Below are 19,276 nucleotides of genomic sequence, written 5' to 3' on the forward strand. Positions count from 1 at the left end.
AAGATAAACATGATTCTCGTAGTAAAACTGGCAATAAAGTCCCATATATATAGGAGGAGGAAACAGAGCAATTCAGAGAAGTAGCCTGGATGGCAACATAGCCATAATGACATTATAAGGACAATTAGTCTGATCCCTTGTTTTATGAATATGTTTATCCATCTGAAATACAAAGAAGGTGGGCAATGAATAGACAGAATAGAAACTATTTTTATTTATATAAACAGTGGTACTGAGGATATAAAAGTGAATACTTCTATTAAACATTGTATTTTCTTTTTACCCACCCTCAAGTCAATAAGATGCATCTCTGTTCCAGACTTCGACGCTCAATAGTACTTGTTTTCCAGAGTTTATATGCAACACTGATTTCTCCATTTAATGCAGTATCCGTAATCATATTCATCATCATCACAAAATGTTTTACACATTCCTTTCACTCTTTCACATCTCTGAAATCTATACTTGGGCTTCAAGTTACTTCTGGCTGCAATCAAGAAAGACATGTAAAGTCATCAGTCTAATTTTTCACTTGGGAGTCTTCTTACTTAGGGAAGGAGAAAATCTGTTGTAGTTACAAGATCATGTGTGGGAGATGGAGAGTCTGGTGTGTCAGTCAGTTTTATGACACAATTTAGCAGTTGGTACAGAAAATGACTGAGCTACAAACATTTTCCTTACACAAATGTGTTTATACTTACCTTACAATTCACATCAGTACTGAACTTTAGCTGGCTCCTGAAGGCTCTTGCCTTCCTATCTATTTTTCCTTACTTTATTAAGACCAGATTTACTCTCTCATGCTTTCATTAAGATGACATCTGTAGTTTTTTAAAAACCTATAATTTCTATTTTCAGGTGTTTTCAATTTTTTAAACTTAGTCTGATTACCTCTTCACAGTATTATTTGCTCAATGCTTTCTTCTCCATTCCAGATCTTACTCCTAATTGAAATTTTCTTTTATTATATTAGAGCAAATGGATATGTCCCTTTCACCAGTCTACGGTAATAATGAATGAATAACATAACTTAGTACTTAATATATGTATTTTTCTTAAACATTTTTATGATACTTTTATTCTTGTAGCCAAAATATAAACCTTATATGATAGTAATGATTTCTTCTGATTCTCTGTTATCTCCTACCCAGTATATCCTGATAATTATAGTACAGTAAGCATGAAAATACTTACTGATAGAGTAATTTATTGAGGAAACAAAACCACATAAGATATGCTCAGGAAACACAGTTTTGCTGTATATTAAGTATTTAGGAAAAAGAGGAGCCCCGTGTTAGTCTTCTAGTGAGTCATCTAAGACAATGCAAAGAAGGATGGCCTGAGATTCCAAATTCATAGCTTTGGGTTCATATATTAAAATGGAAGCAAATATTTTGGTTACTTAGGATTTGATTTCTTTTAATGATTCAATTGTACTGCAACTAATGCCTTTAGAAAAGAGACTTGGAAGTCAGTCTAACTCCCCCCCACCCCAAATTTTATCATAGTATTTACTTATCTTGGATTCGTCATTCCATCTATCTGCATGATAGAATATAACAAGCATAACTATCACAAATATATTTTGAATATTAAATTTTACACGTGTCAGGAAAAATAAAGCAAAGTAATTTCATTAAAATTTAGAAAATAAATTGAATTGAATTTAGATTAAAATTACATGTTAACTCATAGAACCTAATTGCCTGCACAGAACCTAAATGAAATTCAGAATGGTGTTTCATTTCCATGTGGCAGGTGTTTGAGTATCTAGTATTCTCTAAACATTTGGTTGAGAACTAGTCAGAAACTTCCAATGTAGAGAATGTAGAGAAGACTTCAAATGGACTAACTTTATTGTTGTTAATAAAGTTAGTAGAAAAGAAAAGGAAGTTAAGCATAAAATGAAAGAGATTGTCAGGAGGGTTTGCCATGTAAATATATGTATGTCCTTTGGGAATGGGAAGGTAATTCACGATGATAGAATCCCTGCTCACCAGCAAATTTTGTTGAAAACTGATGAATTGTTGAACACTACATCAAACACTAATGATGTACTACATGCTGGCTAACTGAACAAAATAAAAATAAATAAGTAAATAATAAATTAATATTAATTAAAGATACTTGCATTAGCATCAAAAAATAAAGAAATCCAAAGTTATTTCAGAGCTATATTTGATATAATGAAAAGTAGAGAAGTGTGATCCATGTTGCATTTTACTTTTTTTTTTTAAACTTTTGCTGGGATACGTACTTTTTAAGCTAGTCAACATTCCTGAGACTCTAATATCTTGTCCACCCATAAAATCCATGTTGACGGTCCTGGAAGGCACCGAAACAACATCAGCATGTCGTTGTCCAAGTCGACCGTGGTTCTAGGTTACTGGGATATTCGCAGGCTGGTGCACGCCATCCGCATGCTCCTGGAGTTCACCGATACATCCTGTGAGGAGAAACAGTACATGTGCGGGGAAGCTCCCGACTATGATATAAGCCAATGGCTGGATGTGAAATTCAAGCTCGACCTGGACTTTCCTAACCTGCCCTACCTCATGGATGGTAAGAACAAGATCACCCCAGAGCAATGCTATCTTGCGCTACATCGCTCACAAGCACAATATGTGTGGTGAGACTGAAGAAGAAAAGATTCGAGTGGACATCATGGAGAACCAAATAATGGATTTCCGCATGCAGCTGATACGACTGTGCTATAGCCCTGACCTTGACAAACTGAAGCCTCAGTACTTGGAACAGCTACCTTGACAACTGAAACAGTTCTCCTTGTTCCTGGGGAAATTCTCATGGTTTGCAGGAGAAACCTCACCTTTGTGGATTTCCTTACCTATGATGTCTTAGATCAGAACCGTCTGTTTGAGCCCAAGTGCCTGGATGAATTTCCAAATCTGAAGGCTTTCATGTGCCGTTTTGAGGCTTTGGAGAAGATAGCTAACTACATGCAGTCTGACCGTTTCCTGAAGATGCCCAACAACGAGATGGCCCAATGGGGCAACAAGAGAATATGCTGAGCAGGAGGTGGACTTGTACTGCTTGCTTTATTCCATCCTGTCCCTAGGAGGTGTGTACTCTCTCTTCTCTGCTCTTTTCAATAAATAGCGTTTAGGCTAAAAATAAAAAAAAATTAAGAAAAAAAAAAAAAAAAAATCCATGTTGACTTTAAAGATATGTTAAATTCAGAAAAGAGAAAATATGGATGTATAGTGATCATTTATAACATTAAAATATACTAATGTTGGGCGCCTGGGTGGCTCAGTTGGTTAAGCAACTGCCTTCGGCTCAGGTCATGATCCTGGAGTCCCGGGATCGAGTCCCACATCGGGCTCCCTGCTCAGCGTGGAATCTGCTTCTTCCTCTGACCCTCTTCCCTCTCCTGCTCTGTCTCTCATTCTCTCTCTCTCTCAAATAAATAAATAAAATCTCTAAAAAAATATACTAATGTTGGTTTTACTTATTATTTTAAAGAGTAAAAATGTTTTAAATCATGAAAAAAATCTACAGAATTGTATGATCTGGAAATAAAAAGCTTGTATTACAAAATTGGTTCTATCACTCAGTCATTTGCAAATAATATATCATTTTAGAGTCAGCTATGTCATGTGAAAATTGTAAAAGTTATAATGGGATAAAGTATGTAAATACTGTGAAAACTGGTTATGTTATAAACTGTACAATGTTATACACATATCATCCATGAGTGCATATTTATGTGAGGTGATTGGAACTAGTTAATATAAACAACAAAAAAATAAAAATGAATGACTGTTTGGAGGAAGGATGCACAGCATCTCTTTTATCTATAAATACCTCTGCACATTTTACACATCACTGGAGAAATGGTCTATGATTACTGATTTTCATGAAAAGAGAGATATATAAACACTAACTGAAAGACCTACAAGAAATATATATTTTAGACAGGTTTCTGAGAATCTGGACAAGAGTGAAGTTATACAAATATGGTGTAGGTCTATTGTAGACAGCAACCTGTAACAAGTCCTGCATACACATGAATAAGGACAACTCTGTTAGGAAACCAGTGGTTAAAAGCTCAGTGGTCTCCATGCAGTTGGTTAAATGTTAGTTTTCCCAAGCTCTGATAGGGGGAAGGGCGGTGCTCCTCCCAGGAAAAATGTCTGGCATATATTTCCCCATCTCCTAGCAAATAACTTCTCTGAAAATGACACTTCTGTTAACTTGTGATGCAAATAGAAAGGCTGACTTGAAAGGAGGAGGAGGTATTTTGGATGATGTCCACTCTTACTGGGTCCAAGTTGAAATCAAAGTAGGAGCAAGGTCATGGGTCAGCTGGAAGTTTCTATAGTATGTTTGAAAGGGTGTGATCTTTCAGAATCATAGTATGACGTTTCAATTGTGTATGCTGTGTTTATTAGGTTTGATACATTGGACAAATGATTTAGTCCACTGGATTTCAGTTTCTTCATGAAATTGAGGTTCTTGTAAAATTTTAAAATTATAATGGGATAAAATATGTAAACTTCTATAATGTTAAAAAAATGAATAAGCCTTCAAAATCAGGTTACTCTCATAGGCTTTGTTTTGACTTTCCATCTGGATTTATACTTAAAACTGACCTCAAATGAAGCAGTGTTATTAGCATGTATGGCTTGTTATAGTGAGAACACAAACCTCTAGTCTTAAAGCTACTTTAGGTCAGGTCCACTGTTTGCCTTGTTCACTGATTTATTTCAACATGTAGTAAAATGCCTGAAACATACATACTCAATAAATGTGTAAATGCCTGACAAAATGATTGAGTGAAAGAGTTGGGTATCAGAGATCGATATTTAGTTGGTGTTTTATACTGGAAAACTCTCTGGACTTTATTACAATCTCTCCATCAGTTAGGTCCTATATGAGCAAATGACTTAACCCCTGTACTGATTTCTTCAACTGTAAATTGTGTTGAATCATGTCTACTTCAGATGGTTATGTGGCAATCACATGAGATAACAGATAATAAAATGTCCTGTAGCCCACAATTAGTATAGTAAGTTTATTGTCATTAATATGAGTTGTTTATAGATTTGTGTCAGCTTTAAAAGAAAACCTTTATTAAATCACTGATTTTTTTCACTTTCACTATTATATGAAGAGAATACCTTCTCTTGTGATTCATACACACACATTTAAGTAAGCAACTATTTGTACTTGGCCCTGTACTGGATGTAGATGCAAAAATGAATAAAATAATTAAGCTCACCACCCCCAAGAGTAAACCAATGTTTTTTGGGAAATGGGGGCATAGAAATGGTACAATTCACTTGTAAAGACAATCCTGAGAGATGAATAAAATGTTCTTAAGCATAAAATAAAGAGCCGTACACTGGAAAACTCTATTTTACTATTACTACTACCACAACCATTATTAAAAGCTATGCTCTAGGGATGGCTGGGTGGCTCAGTCAGTTAAGCATCTGCCTTTGGCTCAGGTCATGATCTCAGGGTCCTGGGATTGAGTCCTGCATCGGGCTCCCTGCTCAGCAGAGAGCTTGCTTCTCCCTCCCCCCTGCTTATGTGCACACACACTCTCTCTCTTTCCCTCAAATAAATAAATAAAATCTTTTTTAAAAAAAGGCTATGCTTTATTAAGTGTCCATTAGGTTTCAGGTTCCTTACTAAACAAGTAGTATTCATTATCTGATTTAATGCTCTAATAACCTTATCAGATAGGTATAACCATTCTCATTTCACTCATAAGAACAACTGAAGTAAAGAACTCTACATAAGGTTTCAGAGGGAGTAGAAGGGGTTGGGCAGGCTTCAAAGTTATGTTTTGACTCCAAAGAATTGTACGTCCAACCATTTCACTGAAGAGGTGACTTTTAGTTGAACCTTGAAAAGCCAATAGCATATTTTCTAGGAATTGAGGGGAAGCACTTTTAAGCCGTGTGTGTGTGTGTGTGTGTTTGGAGTGAAGTGGTACGGATATGGACACAGAGTTCAGAAAACACAGGGAAGGTAAATTGGGCTCAGGTGTCAAAAGACCTCTATTAGCTGAGGAGCTGAATATTCTCATACATGGAGTGTGGTGAAACTATGGAAATGTTAGGCACCATCTTCCCTGTAAGGAAGGGATTAGAGGAAATTTTGCAGGTTGTGTAAATGTTGTTAGGACATTCTAAGTTAGAAATAATGAGAAAGATAATCAAGTTAATGGATTTCAAATAAAGAGGAGAAAGTGAGCTTGGGAGTTATTTGTGAATTAGAAGCAGCCCAATTTGGGAATTTTGGATCTGGGGGAAGAGTACCAGGAAGTAGAGCAGTGATGAGTGTTTTAGCCCTTGATGCTGTGCCCTGATGTTAACAATTAGTGAAACAGAGAATAAAAAGGGGGTGGGGGCAGATGTTAGCCTTTGTGAATAAGATGAAATCTATTTTGGACATATCAGGATTAAAGAATTTGGAAACCATCCAGATAAGTAAGTTCCATAACTAGAAATAAATACAGTTTTGTGGTTTGGAAAGATTTGAGAAAAAAATATTTGTTGATAGCAGAAGTCACTACAGTGAACAAGATAATCTCAGGAAGACATACAAAACAAGAGAAGGGTTTCAGAGACAAAGTACTAGAGGCCACTGCATTTAAAAGACCATCAAATAATCGTCAGACAATTGTCAAAACAGTGACAAACTCTAGCAGTGTGCAAAGTCCACCAGATGAAGAATTAAAATAGGACTTTGGGTTTGTTTTTAGGAAAACACCGATCACATTAGCAAGAAGATTTTCAGTTAATTGACAGGTGGGTGAATGTATCAGCAAAGAGAGTGGAGACTGTAAATCTAGGCTGTTTTTCAAGAAGTTTGGTGAAGAATAGAATAAAGCTTAAAGGAAAAAAAATCTCATGAAATCTGACTAATTTTACCTTTAACATCCCCAGAATCCTACCGTTCCTCATTGTTTTTATTGTTAGCACCCTGGCCTGAACTACCATAATGTATTACTTATATTACATTAATATCTTCTAACTCCTGAAAGCATTTCAGAGAGTTTTTTTTTTTTTAACGAAATTCAAGTCATGTTTTTCCTCTGGTTAAAACCCACTGGATTTCTCTCAGTATAGAGGACAAGATCCCTTCTCATTCCTAAAAATTCTGGGTAATCAGCCAACACTTTTCCTTTCAGACAAGCTCAAGCTCACTCAAGACTCTCCTCCTGACTCACTGTTCTCCGGTCCCCTTCACAGGCCTTCCCCTCAAATTTCATGTGAGCTCCCAGGATGCTTCTTGGTCTCTGTCAATTTTTTGCTCAAGTGTTATCTTCTCAATAAGGGCCTCCCAAAAAATCCTATTTAAAATTTCATTTTTGAGTCCTTTAACTCTGATTTATCATCTTCTAACATAAATTTGCTTATTTATTATGTTTACTACTTGAATTTATCTCTACCTTTAGAATATGGGCTCCACAAAAATAAGAAATATTGTCTGTTTTGTTTATTGATGTGTCCCAATCTTATTACATTATGGCTTCACATAGTTGCTTTTCAAGGAGTATTTAATGAATTGGTAAATAAATGAGAGCGAGGGTGTGGAATGCAGTGTCTAACATATTGTCAGTATTATGAATTGACATTGCTCTTCTTGGGGGAAGATCCCATGTCTTACTCATTTGTTAACTCTATCAAATTGCATAGTTACTTAAAACTCAGTTTGTAATCAATAAATTTCAGTTCCTTCAAACAGGAGCTGTAATTTTTTATTTTCTTATCCCCCACCCATAACATCATACCTGGGAAGAAGCAATACCATTAGTCAAATGTCTGAATAAATAAATTACTATTTTGCAATTAAAGTTTGTTCTTGCCCAAGGACATTGACATAAAATAAATCCTGAAATGGAGTGGGTTTGAGTGTGTGGTATCGTCTGCTCCTAGTCCCATGCTGGAATTTGATGGTGATAGACCTCATTTCAACAGAATGCTTTTAACTGATTCGGGTGTGTATTGAGCTACTAACAACAACAAAAATACCCAAGGCCTGATGGCGCCTATTTCATCAGAGTCACTGCTAATCCAGACTCATAGAAAACTAAAACTGAAGGAAAATACACAGTGTCATGGAAATTTCAGTTCTGGACCAAAGGAGAGAAAAAATGTAAAACTTTCAGCTCTTTAGAGCTAACTACAGTTACCCTGGAACAATGCAGGTCTTAGAGGCATTGATGGCCCCTCCACTTTCCCACACAGTTGAAAATACACATATAATTTCTGACTCCCCCAAAACTTTACATATAACCTACTGTTAACTGGAAGCCTTATGGATACTATAAAGTCAATTAACATGTACTATATATGCTATATGTATATAGTATTATATACTGTGTTCTTTTTAAAAAAAAGATTTTATTTATTTATTTGACAGAGAGAGAGCGCGTGCACAAGCAGGGGGAGTGGCACGCAGAGAGAGAGGGAGAAGCAGGCTCCTGGAGGAGCAGGGAGTCCTGGGATCAAGATCTGAGCCAAAGGCAGACGCTTAACAACTGAGCCACCCAGGTGCCCCTATATACTGTATTCTTACAATAAAGTAAGCTAGAGAAAATAAAATGCTCTTAAGAAAATCATAAGGAAGGGAAAATACATTTATAATACTGTACTGTATCTAAAAAAATCCACATATAAATGGATTCATGCACTTCAAACCCATGTTGTTGGAGGGTCAGCTGCAGTTTAATTTAAGATTATTTAGCTGTTCTATCAGTTAACCCAGTGAAAGTTACAATGCATGAGCAAGAAAATTGCCAGAAATCTTCCCTTATGTAAGTATTTACCTTTCTTTTTCTTTCTTTCTTTTTTTTTTTGTTGTTAACAAATTCTGAGGTCAATATGAATAATTAGTGATACCTCTTTCTCTCTAAGGAAATAGGGTGCAGAACTTTATCAAAAGGGCTTCTAGAATGTTTAGTCAATATCACATACAGCACACAGTTAAAAGATTTCTTCAGGGAAGAATATTAATTTCATAGTTGATGCCCATAGGTTTATATTCTCCTTCAAGTTTGTCATATTTGTTCTTTGGGCTGAAGGAAGGCTGGTGGCTTGCATATACACTGGACCACACAAGGGGAGACCAGTTCAGAAATGTAGATGGTTTTGGTTTTCTCTGTCAAGCACTGAGGAGGAGGGTCTACCAAGACAGATTAGTCCATATGCAGAGATGCCTCAGGTGTCTTCCAGAAAAACCTCTTATCATCTACCACTTCTTGGTGGCCAATAAAAAACTCAATTCTTATTTGTTCCATATTAATAGTGTATTAAGCTTCTCAATTCTACATTATAGGTCTTGATATCTTAGGTAAGATAAAAGTCAAACATTTCATTTCTTCTCAGCATGACTAATATGTTTATTGTTCAAATGTTGGGCTAATTTTTTTTTCCAGGGACACCAATATATCTCTATCCCATATGTAATAAAATATGAAAATTTAAATAGATAGTTTTCATAAGACACAGAAAATGTGCTACCTGAAAACATTATTGTTTTAATTTTTAAATTTCTGTGAGAATTAGTACTTAATTATAAGCCAGTGGTTCTAAATCAGGAGTAATTTTGCCTCCAAAGGGGATTTTTTTTTTATTTTTTAAAAAGATTTTTATTTATTTATTTGAAAAAGAGAGAGAGAAAGAGCACGGGTGGGGAGGAGGGGCAGAGGGGGAGGGAGAAGGAGTCTCCCCACTGAGCCGGGAGCCCAGCCAGTATTCTATCCCAAGACCCCAGATCATGACCTGAGCTGAAGGCAGACACTTAACAAACTGAGCCACCCAGGCACCCTCCAAAGGGGATTTTTGACAATGTAGGTAGATATTTTTGATTGTCACAATTAGAGGAAGGGGTGTATTGGCATCTGGTGGGTAAAGGCTAGGAATGCTAAGAAACATCCTATTGCTAAAGATACAATGCTTAGGATAGCTGCCACAGCAAAGAATTGTCTGGATCAAAATTTCAAGAGTTCTCAGGTTGAAAAATTTTGTTTAAATAAATACTATAAAAATACTTTTGAAGATATTTATACTGCAAAGGAACACATTGAGAACTCAGGGTCTATTTTAAGTTATTAAAATATATGAAAGATAATGCACATGAGACTCCAATGTGTGCTTAGCAAGTAATTGCCTCATAATGGGAAGTCAAATTGTTTTAAAAATAAAAAAGTAAACATTCCCTTATGATGGAAATATATCCAGAAACTTTATATAAATAGAGAAAAATTATTTCTTTCTCTTTGTGTGTCACCAAAATAGATAATGCTTAGTATGAACATGGACCCTTCTATCTCACATCTACATTTAGAAGATGTAATGAGATGTCATAATAAAAACATCAAGAGAGGTAGCAAATGGCAACTACACTTGTGGTAGGCACTTTGTAACATACAGAATTTTCCAATCACTATATTGTACACCTGAAACTAATATAATATTGTGTGTCAACTATACTTAAAAGTAAAAGAAAGAAAAGGAAGGGAGGGGGAAGGAAGGTAGGAAGGAAAGAAGGAAAGAAAGAAAAAATATATCCAGAGGGTAACTGGGGTCTGGAAATTCTTTGACTTCTCATCTCCTCTGAGTCCAAGTCTGGCTCACATATATCCACTCAATAAATTTCATTTTACTTGTTAAATTATCAAAATTATATTCCATTTTATTTGGGGGGAAGGCAAGTTTCTGTTTTACTGCTATGCTTTGCTATTGATGATTTTTTTTTTCAAAAATAATCCCAAATGAATACCAATAACTGAGCTGTATTCCTAAGCTCGTAAAAGAAGCAGAATGTGCATTTTCAAATAGCAACTGTATAATACAGATGAATTGTTGAAAGTGTTGTACTGTAAATACTGTGGTCCCTCAGAGGAAATAGCAAGAGCAACTCAGGCAGAGTGGAGCTGAAGAGCGCAGATTACTCCTCCTTTCTGTTGCTGTGTGTCTCCTCAGAAAGGATCATCTCAGGACTGAGGAGCTGAACTCAGTTGTTAGCCATAATTTCTGTCTTTGTCAAAAAATGTAATTACATATAGTCTCTTCTTCATGGAATTCTTCCCTTCCATTTTTTCTCCCTCTTCTATTTCCTGATACACATTTTTTCTCCACTAAACAATAAATAAGGACAGAGACGTCGGGGTAGCGCAGTCAGCTAGCATCCAACTCTTGGTTTCAGCTCAGGTCATGATCTCAGGGTCTTGAGATCAAGCCCTTCATCCAGCTCCACACTCAGTGCAGAGTCTGTTTGAGATTCTCTCTCCCTTTCCCTCTGCTCCTCCCACTGGTGCTCTCTCTCTTTCAAATAAATAATCTTTTAAAAAATAATAAATAAGGACAGAAATTGGAACTGATTGTGATTACCTTTGTTTTTCTGTTCTTATATTAATCCTTCTCTTACTTCAGCTCTTTCTCTCATGAGCAGGATCTGCACTCTCTCTCTATATATAGTCTCACAAACCCTGTGGTTATATATTTTCATGGCATAATCTATAGAGCAATGGTTAATGATAAAATGAAAGCACATTTCCATTGGAGGCTTGCATCTCAGAATGTTTCTCCTATTTCTTTGACTTAGGGATTCTTACAACATTACTTATGTCAACCAACACAAAGCGCATAGAACTTTTGAAGAGTTATTGGGGAACTTGCATGAAATAAATCTGCTGACTTCTGGCACCAAGAGATCAAGAGAAAATGCAATGTAAAGGCACCAGATACGTGTGTGACATAGAACCACTTCTGAATGGCTCAATATTAAATTTTATTTAATTTGAGATACACAGGCCTTGAAGGATATTCTGGGAAGACTTAGTAACACTGGTCCTCTCTTCTTGGAGCATGTATCTCTTTCTTGTCTTCTGTAAAGTTTTACTTCTGCAAGCAGCAATGGGTTCCAGGTCGTATGCAGAAAGCAATCCTAATTTCACTTTCATGGCACTCAACTCTACATCGGCCATTACCCTTTCTGCACTCTCTCCTCAAATCCAAGCTACCATATTGGGGATATTTCTTTTTGGCTGTAAGAAGGAAAGAATGACTGAAATTAGCAACTTAACTGTGACACACCCATATTTTAAAAGGAGAAAGTCCAAGAAGTAGAAGATTTTTGTGTAGGTCAAAAAATATGTCCCCCTTCTAATTAATGATGGAAAATCTTATTGAGCAACGTTTAAGTGAACGTACCTGAAAATCAGGGTCTTGTACTTAAGTTAGGTCCAAGGGAAATCCTGAAAATCAGAAAGTGTCTTGGACCTGAGTTAGGTGTGGCAGCTTGCTTCCTTACAAGTGACTGTATAGTAATTCAAGGATAGTTCCCCAAATCAACAGTTCAAAGAGTGTTCATAATTGACCTCTCAGGCTTAGTCTCTACAATTATCCAATTGCATTTGAGCTCTCCCTTTTCTGCTCTCACAAACATTATTTAGACAAAACATTGTACTTTTTTGGGTTCTTCAAGAGATTTCTACTGCAGCTTGATTTTACTTTTCCAAAATGTTGAGAGAGAGGCAATGTTAAACAATTTGTCTGAATTCCTACAATTCCCCGGGGTATTTTGGAATTTACTTCCACCAAGAAATTATCTAACTTATACACATGTCTGATAATAGCACTGATTTAAAAAATGGGAATGGTTAGAGGGTGAGGCCATTGTTGGCCATTACAAGATTGCTAACATTACCAGTGCTCTGAACTACATGTTTTATCTTGTAGCTTGGAGATTGACTTTCACTTAAAGTTTATATTTATGGTAGTTGGAGATATTTGGGGAATTGGGACATGTTGGTCTGATAGGTTGTAAGATTCATTCCAAGCCAAATATATTTTAATCTTATATTTCACAATATGTGCTGGCCCATGAGTTTTCAGAATCCCTATGTTTTCAAGTATTTTTTTTATACACATTACTTTTGATAACTAATCACCTTACTCATGTGGTGAGATTGAGTGGAACTGGTGTGGGAGAATTCTAAATACTGCCGATTGCTGACCAAAGAGCAGACTCAAATATTTTTGTATACTCGTGGTATGAAAGCAAATAAATTTTGCCACTAATTTCAACCATTAATTAGGTTTGGTGTTCTAATCAGTCCCTTTAAAGACCAGGCCTTTCTACCTAGACATTCTGTCTGCATTTCCAAAAGTTTGGTGGTGAGTAGTGATACTTCTTAATGAATACCTAGACTCAGAGCTACATTATCTATATTATTGGTATAAATAGTTGATTTAAAAACCTAACTCTTCTATTAAAATTACCTCTTTTCTAACTATAATTGAAACAATGCAGAATATGATACAATTCACAGCAGAAAAAAATAGTTACTTTGCAGAGATTAAATGTTAATTCCTAAATGCCATTTTTTATTGTATAACTTCTAAGGAGTTACTATTACCAAGCCCATGGATGATTTGCCAGTGACAGAAACCTGAATTATATTCACTTTAGACATGAGGACTGTCACACTTGTCACACTGTATTCCACCCTAAACTGACCTCACTCCTTCTTTTATTCATTGGTTGTCTTATATCACCTTTCTAAAAATATTATCTTCTTTCTTCTCATTTTGAGCTCTAAATATAAGTATTCCCCAAGCTTGTGTCTTTGGATTGCTGATATTCATCTTTGCAAGCCCCCACCCACTCATTCCACTATTAGGCATACCCCGTGTTAAGCTCTAACTCAATCCCTAGTGCAGGGTTTCTCATCCTAAACACTATTGACCTTTTGAGTTGGACAGTTCTTTGCTGTGGGATGCTATCCTGTTCATTGAAGAATGTTTAGCAGCATCCTTGGCTTCTATTCATTAGATACCAGTAGTACCAGTTGTGACAACCTAAAAGTTCTCCAGACATTGCCTAATATCTCCTTGGGGGTAAAGTTGCCTCTAATTGAAAATACTGTTTTCAGTGATTAAAATTACTGTTCTAGTGATGCCGTGATAAGCCAAACATATTGTTTTCAGCCTCAGATACATTGTTCAAATACCGTCTTCTCTCTGAAGTCTCTTTTGGTCATTTTCAGGGAAGTAAGCTCTCCATTGCTCTCACAAAGCACTTCATATGTATCATTCAGACTGCATCTATTAACATGTTCACATGCTAGGGAATTCCTTTAAACAATATACAAAGTTTTACTTAATATATAAGCTAGAAATGGGCAAGATATTTCCTAAAATATATTTCAACCGATAATTTATTTTTATTTTCACTCACCTGCCATTTTGTTCTTTAGGCTACCATTAACCTTGTTGGAAACGGGGGAAAATCATGACTGTTCTTTCAGCACAAAACCATACTATCCTAAGGGCACCTTGGTGGTTCAGTCGGTTGGGTGTCTGCCTTTGCTCAGGTCATGATCCTGGGATCCTGAGATCAAGCCCCACATTGGGTTCCCTACTCAGTGAGGAGTCTGGTTCTCCCTCTCCCTCTGACCCTCCACCCTGCTCATGCTCTCACTCACACTCTCTCTCAAATGAATAAATAAAAAAATCTTTTCAAAAAACTATCCTATTCTACATTCAAAGTACACGTTAGATTTAAAGAGAAGTGATTCTTGGCAATAACACTTTTTTTTTTTTTAGTTTGGCAGATGAAGTAAAACAATACATGAGAATGAAACAATACCTCAGTTCTAGACATTTGGTGCATTTATAGCCTCTAAAAATGAAGAGGAAATTTAAGTGACTTCAATGGAAATTTCCCAGTGTAGACAGTTGAATGGCTTTTATCTGGACATCTTTTCATCTGTAACCGTCCGAATGGAAAAAGAATGAGGTTTTCTACCTCAATTTTGAGTAAGGACTTTTGTACTTTGCAAGTGAGATGTAAAAAACAACTGAAGAACTCTAAAAGAACCATACATATGACATTTTATGCAGTTTAAGTCAGCAACCATATGTTGGTGAACTATAAGTTGAAAGACAATATCCTTATTGCTTTATTATTTTCTACAATGTCTATATTTCCTACCACATCTTTTCTAAATTTGTGGAAAAAATATGTATCTAGACATTTTTTTTTAATTTGAGTTTTTTTGTCAGTAATGGTAGTTCTCTACAAGTTTGGTTGATGTGTGATTAACAAGGACAGTGGTCTTACTTTGAAAATACAAGAAAAAATATACAAAAAGTTAATAACACTGATGTTGTAATCTACGCTACTGTATCCCCAACTTGGTTTTTAATTTCTAAGTCTGCAGGACACATGATTTTTCAGTTTGTTGATAAATGCATGAATAGCTTTAATTATTGGTAGGAGCACATGATATAGCTGTTACGAAGAAAAAAAATAAGTGACTAAAACAGAAAAATGCTTGATATAGTGATCTAGTTATGTTAGCTATTGTTGAAATTAAAAGAAGAGAAAAGATTTGTCACATGTTAAAAGCTGTATGAATCTGTATAGAATTTCTTTTTGGCCCTTTCTAGAACTGGAAAAAAAAATTCAGAGATCCTTTTGAATTTTTGAATGGAGGGAATTTTTGAATGGAGAGAAAGGAAGTTATTCTCTTAGTAAGACAAACAATTAATTGTATTTCTTTGTTACTTCAATGATGCTTGATCTGATCTCTATTTAGAATTTTATCCACTTGCAACTTTTAAATGATAATTTAGCAGTTTATTATGTAAACATTGTATACATTTTTAGATTGCCACGATGGATTCCATAATATTTACAATGAAAGAACAAGTTATTTACTCTCCTAGCCTTCTATTATAATTTCTATTGGGCCTAAAGAAATCAGTCAGGTACTAAAAAAGGAATATTTTCCTGAGAAGTAGAGAATTTGAGCCTAATTTTAGTGCCAATTAGGTAGACTTAAACTAATCCTTTCATCTTAATCTCTTTAAAAAGAAGGTAGTAGACTCAATGATCTCTTCTTTTCCAAAATGTATTATTCTATTTCTGTACAATTCACGCTTAAACATTAACTCAGGAGGAGAAACTCTTGTTACATACCTGATGTGAACAGGTAGCCTTTGAGGGTGGAAAAAAAATCTCATGAAAAACATAGCTTGTGTACAAGGTATTACACTCAATATCCATGTGATCTGTAGCACTCAGAGAGAAAAGTAGTGACCAGAAATATAGAAAGAAAGGCCAACAACGGACATGATTTGCCTGAGATTTGCCTCATGATTGCATGAGAACAGAACAGTAAGAAAGGTATCTGCTTATTGGAGGTTGTAGGTATAGGTTAAAAAGAAGCAAAAGGTAAATAGATCTTTCTCTAGCACTGAACCATTTATCCCTTACCGGTTGATTATGCTAAAGAACATTTTTTTCCCAGTAAAAATAGATTCTAACAAATTGCTTCATGATGAAGCTGATGAGACTAATGTATAGATCTAATTGTTTTTTTTATTATTATGTTATGTTAGTCACCATAGAGTACATCATTAGTTTTTGATGTAGTGTTCCATGATTCATTGTGTATAACACCCAGTGTTCCATGCAATATGTGCCCTCCTTGTTTTGAAATCAGTTTAGATATATAGAAGAGTTGCAAAGGTAATAGAGGTGAAACTCCCAATATGGTAACATCTCACGTAACCATGCTTACATTATCAAAACTAAGAAATAAACATTGGTATAATACTATCAAATTTTATTCACATTTCACCAGTTTTCCCACTACTGTCTTTAAATTTTTTTTTCCATTCGGGGGTCCAGGCCAGAATACCGCATTGCAGTTAGTATGAAAATCTTTTAATCCTTATGTTATTACCATACTTTTAACAAGAAACAACTTATGTCTTCTCAAATTCATTAGCACAAATAAGCCCATAAACATTTTCATGTTACCTGGTAAAATTGTGACCCAAAAGAGCAGAATAAAGAAAAAGAGATGAATCTTCATGGTGGAGTTTCTTAGGGGAAAAAAAAAATGTGTCACCAGATCTTTTTCAAGTCAGGGGTTTCCAAATAAGAAAACAGAGAATGCTTTTATTTATAGATTCTCCTGGGAAGTGATTTTAACTACTGAGGCTTATCAATAGTGAGAACATTTGTATGCTTGGTTGAATTGTGCCATGCTCAAAGAACACAGTCACAAGAATTATTACTAAATTTTCCCCATAAAAGTAAAACCCACTTGTGTTACCTTAAATAGACTCTCCTGGAAATACAAACTTTAAGAGACTTGTAGAGGAAATGTGTTTGGATTGCTAAAACATCAGGGTGGAAGTGTTATAGCAATACATTCCTCTATTCTATGTTACATATGATGCCAAATATTCTAATATTTTAGTATTAAATTACTGAATGTCTGAAACATTGGATTTTATAGTTATAAGTTTCCACTGAGATTTTGTTTACAGATGAGAACCAGGGAGGTTGAATGATTTATTTCAATTCATACACTATGTAATTATTTAAATGTCACGTGATCAAGAAATTCTGGATTCACTGATGAGTATGGGAAATACTGTACACAATAGATTTTTAAGTATGACTTATGAATTCCTTATAATAAATCATCTGATTTCACAATTCTAATGTCTAATGTTTTTAATTCTGTTGATGGAACTGGAAGTGTATTCTGATCCAATTTGCATGTTGCCCACATCTATTATTTCAGATATAGGAGGAAACGCTGGAAGTTTTACACAATACCCAGAAGCTGATGCTGTAAACAGAGAACAACTAATTGATCCTCTCCTACCACCCAGTCAAGAGATTTTCTAGGACAATCGTTCTTAAACTTTAGCTACATCACAATCTCCTAGAGGGCTTGTTAAAAACAAATTGCAAGGCCCCACCTCCAGCATTTCTGATTTAGTAGGTCTAGAATGGAACCTAACAATTGCATTTCTAACAAGATCCTGGAATGCTAAGACTGCTAGAAGGGGCCACATATTACTCAGGAAACCTGATTCATTCATTCTATTAACCATCAGAGAAAATGAATCCCAGGGTCATAGAATCTATGTCACAGATGAGTCAAGAACGTGAGGCTGCTTAGGGATAATCAGACCCTCTCATGTTACAGGTGAGAAAAGTGAAATCAAAAGAGATTAACTTACTTGCTTAGCATTCCTTATCCTTTACCAAAAAAAAAATGTTTCAAATGATAAAGTACAAATGGAAACTGGATTTAAATCAAATGTGAGGAACTTGACTTAGCTATACTTTCTTTCTGGAAAAGAAAAAAAAACCTGAAAATTCAGCCTCAGCTGATAGGAGGAAGACCTCTTCAGTGTGTCACCATGCAATATTTATTCGACAAATAGTTATTGAGCAGTAAAATTTGCCAAGGTGGAATTTGCTATAAGCTGATGGTGTATGAAAAAAACAAAACAAAACAAAACAGAGTTTGAATATTAATGTTGGAGGGTGACATCAACCAGAGTGGTGGGGTAAAGACCTCTGAGAATCTGCCCCTCAGTCAAAGCAATGAAAAAAAAAAAACTGTTGAAAACTGTCAGAATTAACGTTTTCAGAACTCTGAAAATTAACAAAAGGCTTGGAGCAACTCAGAGCCCTAATTCAAGAAAAATGTCTCAACCTATTTATTTATTCTTTTTAAATTAAATTTTTAATCATTTATTAAAATATTTTAATTCCATATTGAAATATTGATTATGATTTTCACGTATTCTTTTTTTTTAAGATTTTATATTTTATTTGACAGAGAGAGCAAGAGAGCATAAGCAGGGGGAGCAGTAGAAGGAGAGGGAAATGCAGGCAGCGGAGCGCGAACAGTGAGCCTGATGTGAGGCTCGAGCCCAGCAGCCTGGGATCATGACCTGAGCAGAAGGCAGACGCTTAACCATCTGAGCCACCCACATGCCTCGGTTTTCATGTATTCTGACAATATTTTTTCTCTGTTGTCTATTAGGATGATAAGCTCGTGTTTATGTTTTTTCTCGGGTGGATTTGCATCACATGTGATTATACATTTTGATACAAAAGTAGGTCGTTTGATATTTTTTCAGTTCCACGATCCCTTTGCACTGAAATGATAAGTATTACTATATCCAACCCGAGTAAGATACATTAATATATGCAATTAATTTGCATTTACTGTTATGAGGACACAATAAAGTGTGACCTGTCAAAAAGTGTTGCTAGTTATGCATGCATCTCATTTGTTTGCTGTGATAATATTTATTATAAATGTTTAAGTATTTTACAATATTGCATATAAAGATGTGAAAATTTTAAAGCATATACCTAAACTAGGGGTGAACTGTATATAGTCCATGTGTGCAGGAAATATATGCCAGTACAGAATTAAATGTGCTAGGATTTTATTAGGGGAAAT

At 35.4% G+C, this 19,276-nt stretch overlaps 2 protein-coding genes and 1 pseudogene across 2 annotated transcripts; 1 reads left to right on the forward strand and 2 right to left on the reverse strand.

Moving 5' to 3' along the window:
• Positions 1-353: 353 nt before the first annotated feature.
• On the reverse strand, positions 354-506 carry LOC112837812 (beta-defensin 110-like). The gene has a single exon (XM_025890386.2). The coding sequence runs from the start codon at positions 504-506 to the stop codon at positions 354-356; it is 153 nt and encodes a 50-aa protein (XP_025746171.2).
• Positions 507-2,351: 1,845 nt separating this feature from the next.
• On the forward strand, positions 2,352-3,029 carry LOC112837992 (glutathione S-transferase Mu 3-like; annotated as a pseudogene).
• An 8,850-nt stretch (positions 3,030-11,879) lies between these two features.
• LOC112837850 (beta-defensin 110) lies at positions 11,880-16,870 on the reverse strand. Its single transcript, XM_025890424.1, has 2 exons — positions 16,816-16,870; positions 11,880-12,028 (listed from the first exon to the last, which is right to left on the reverse strand). The coding sequence occupies exons 1-2, from the start codon at positions 16,868-16,870 to the stop codon at positions 11,880-11,882; spliced, it is 204 nt and encodes a 67-aa protein (XP_025746209.1).
• Between the last annotated feature and the right edge of the window lie 2,406 nt (positions 16,871-19,276).

The sequence above is a fragment of the Callorhinus ursinus genome, unplaced genomic scaffold (assembly GCF_003265705.2).
Source record: "Callorhinus ursinus isolate GAN/ISIS: 27379988/994484 unplaced genomic scaffold, GSC_fseal_2.0 scaffold22, whole genome shotgun sequence".
Classification (NCBI taxonomy): domain Eukaryota; kingdom Metazoa; phylum Chordata; class Mammalia; order Carnivora; family Otariidae; genus Callorhinus; species Callorhinus ursinus.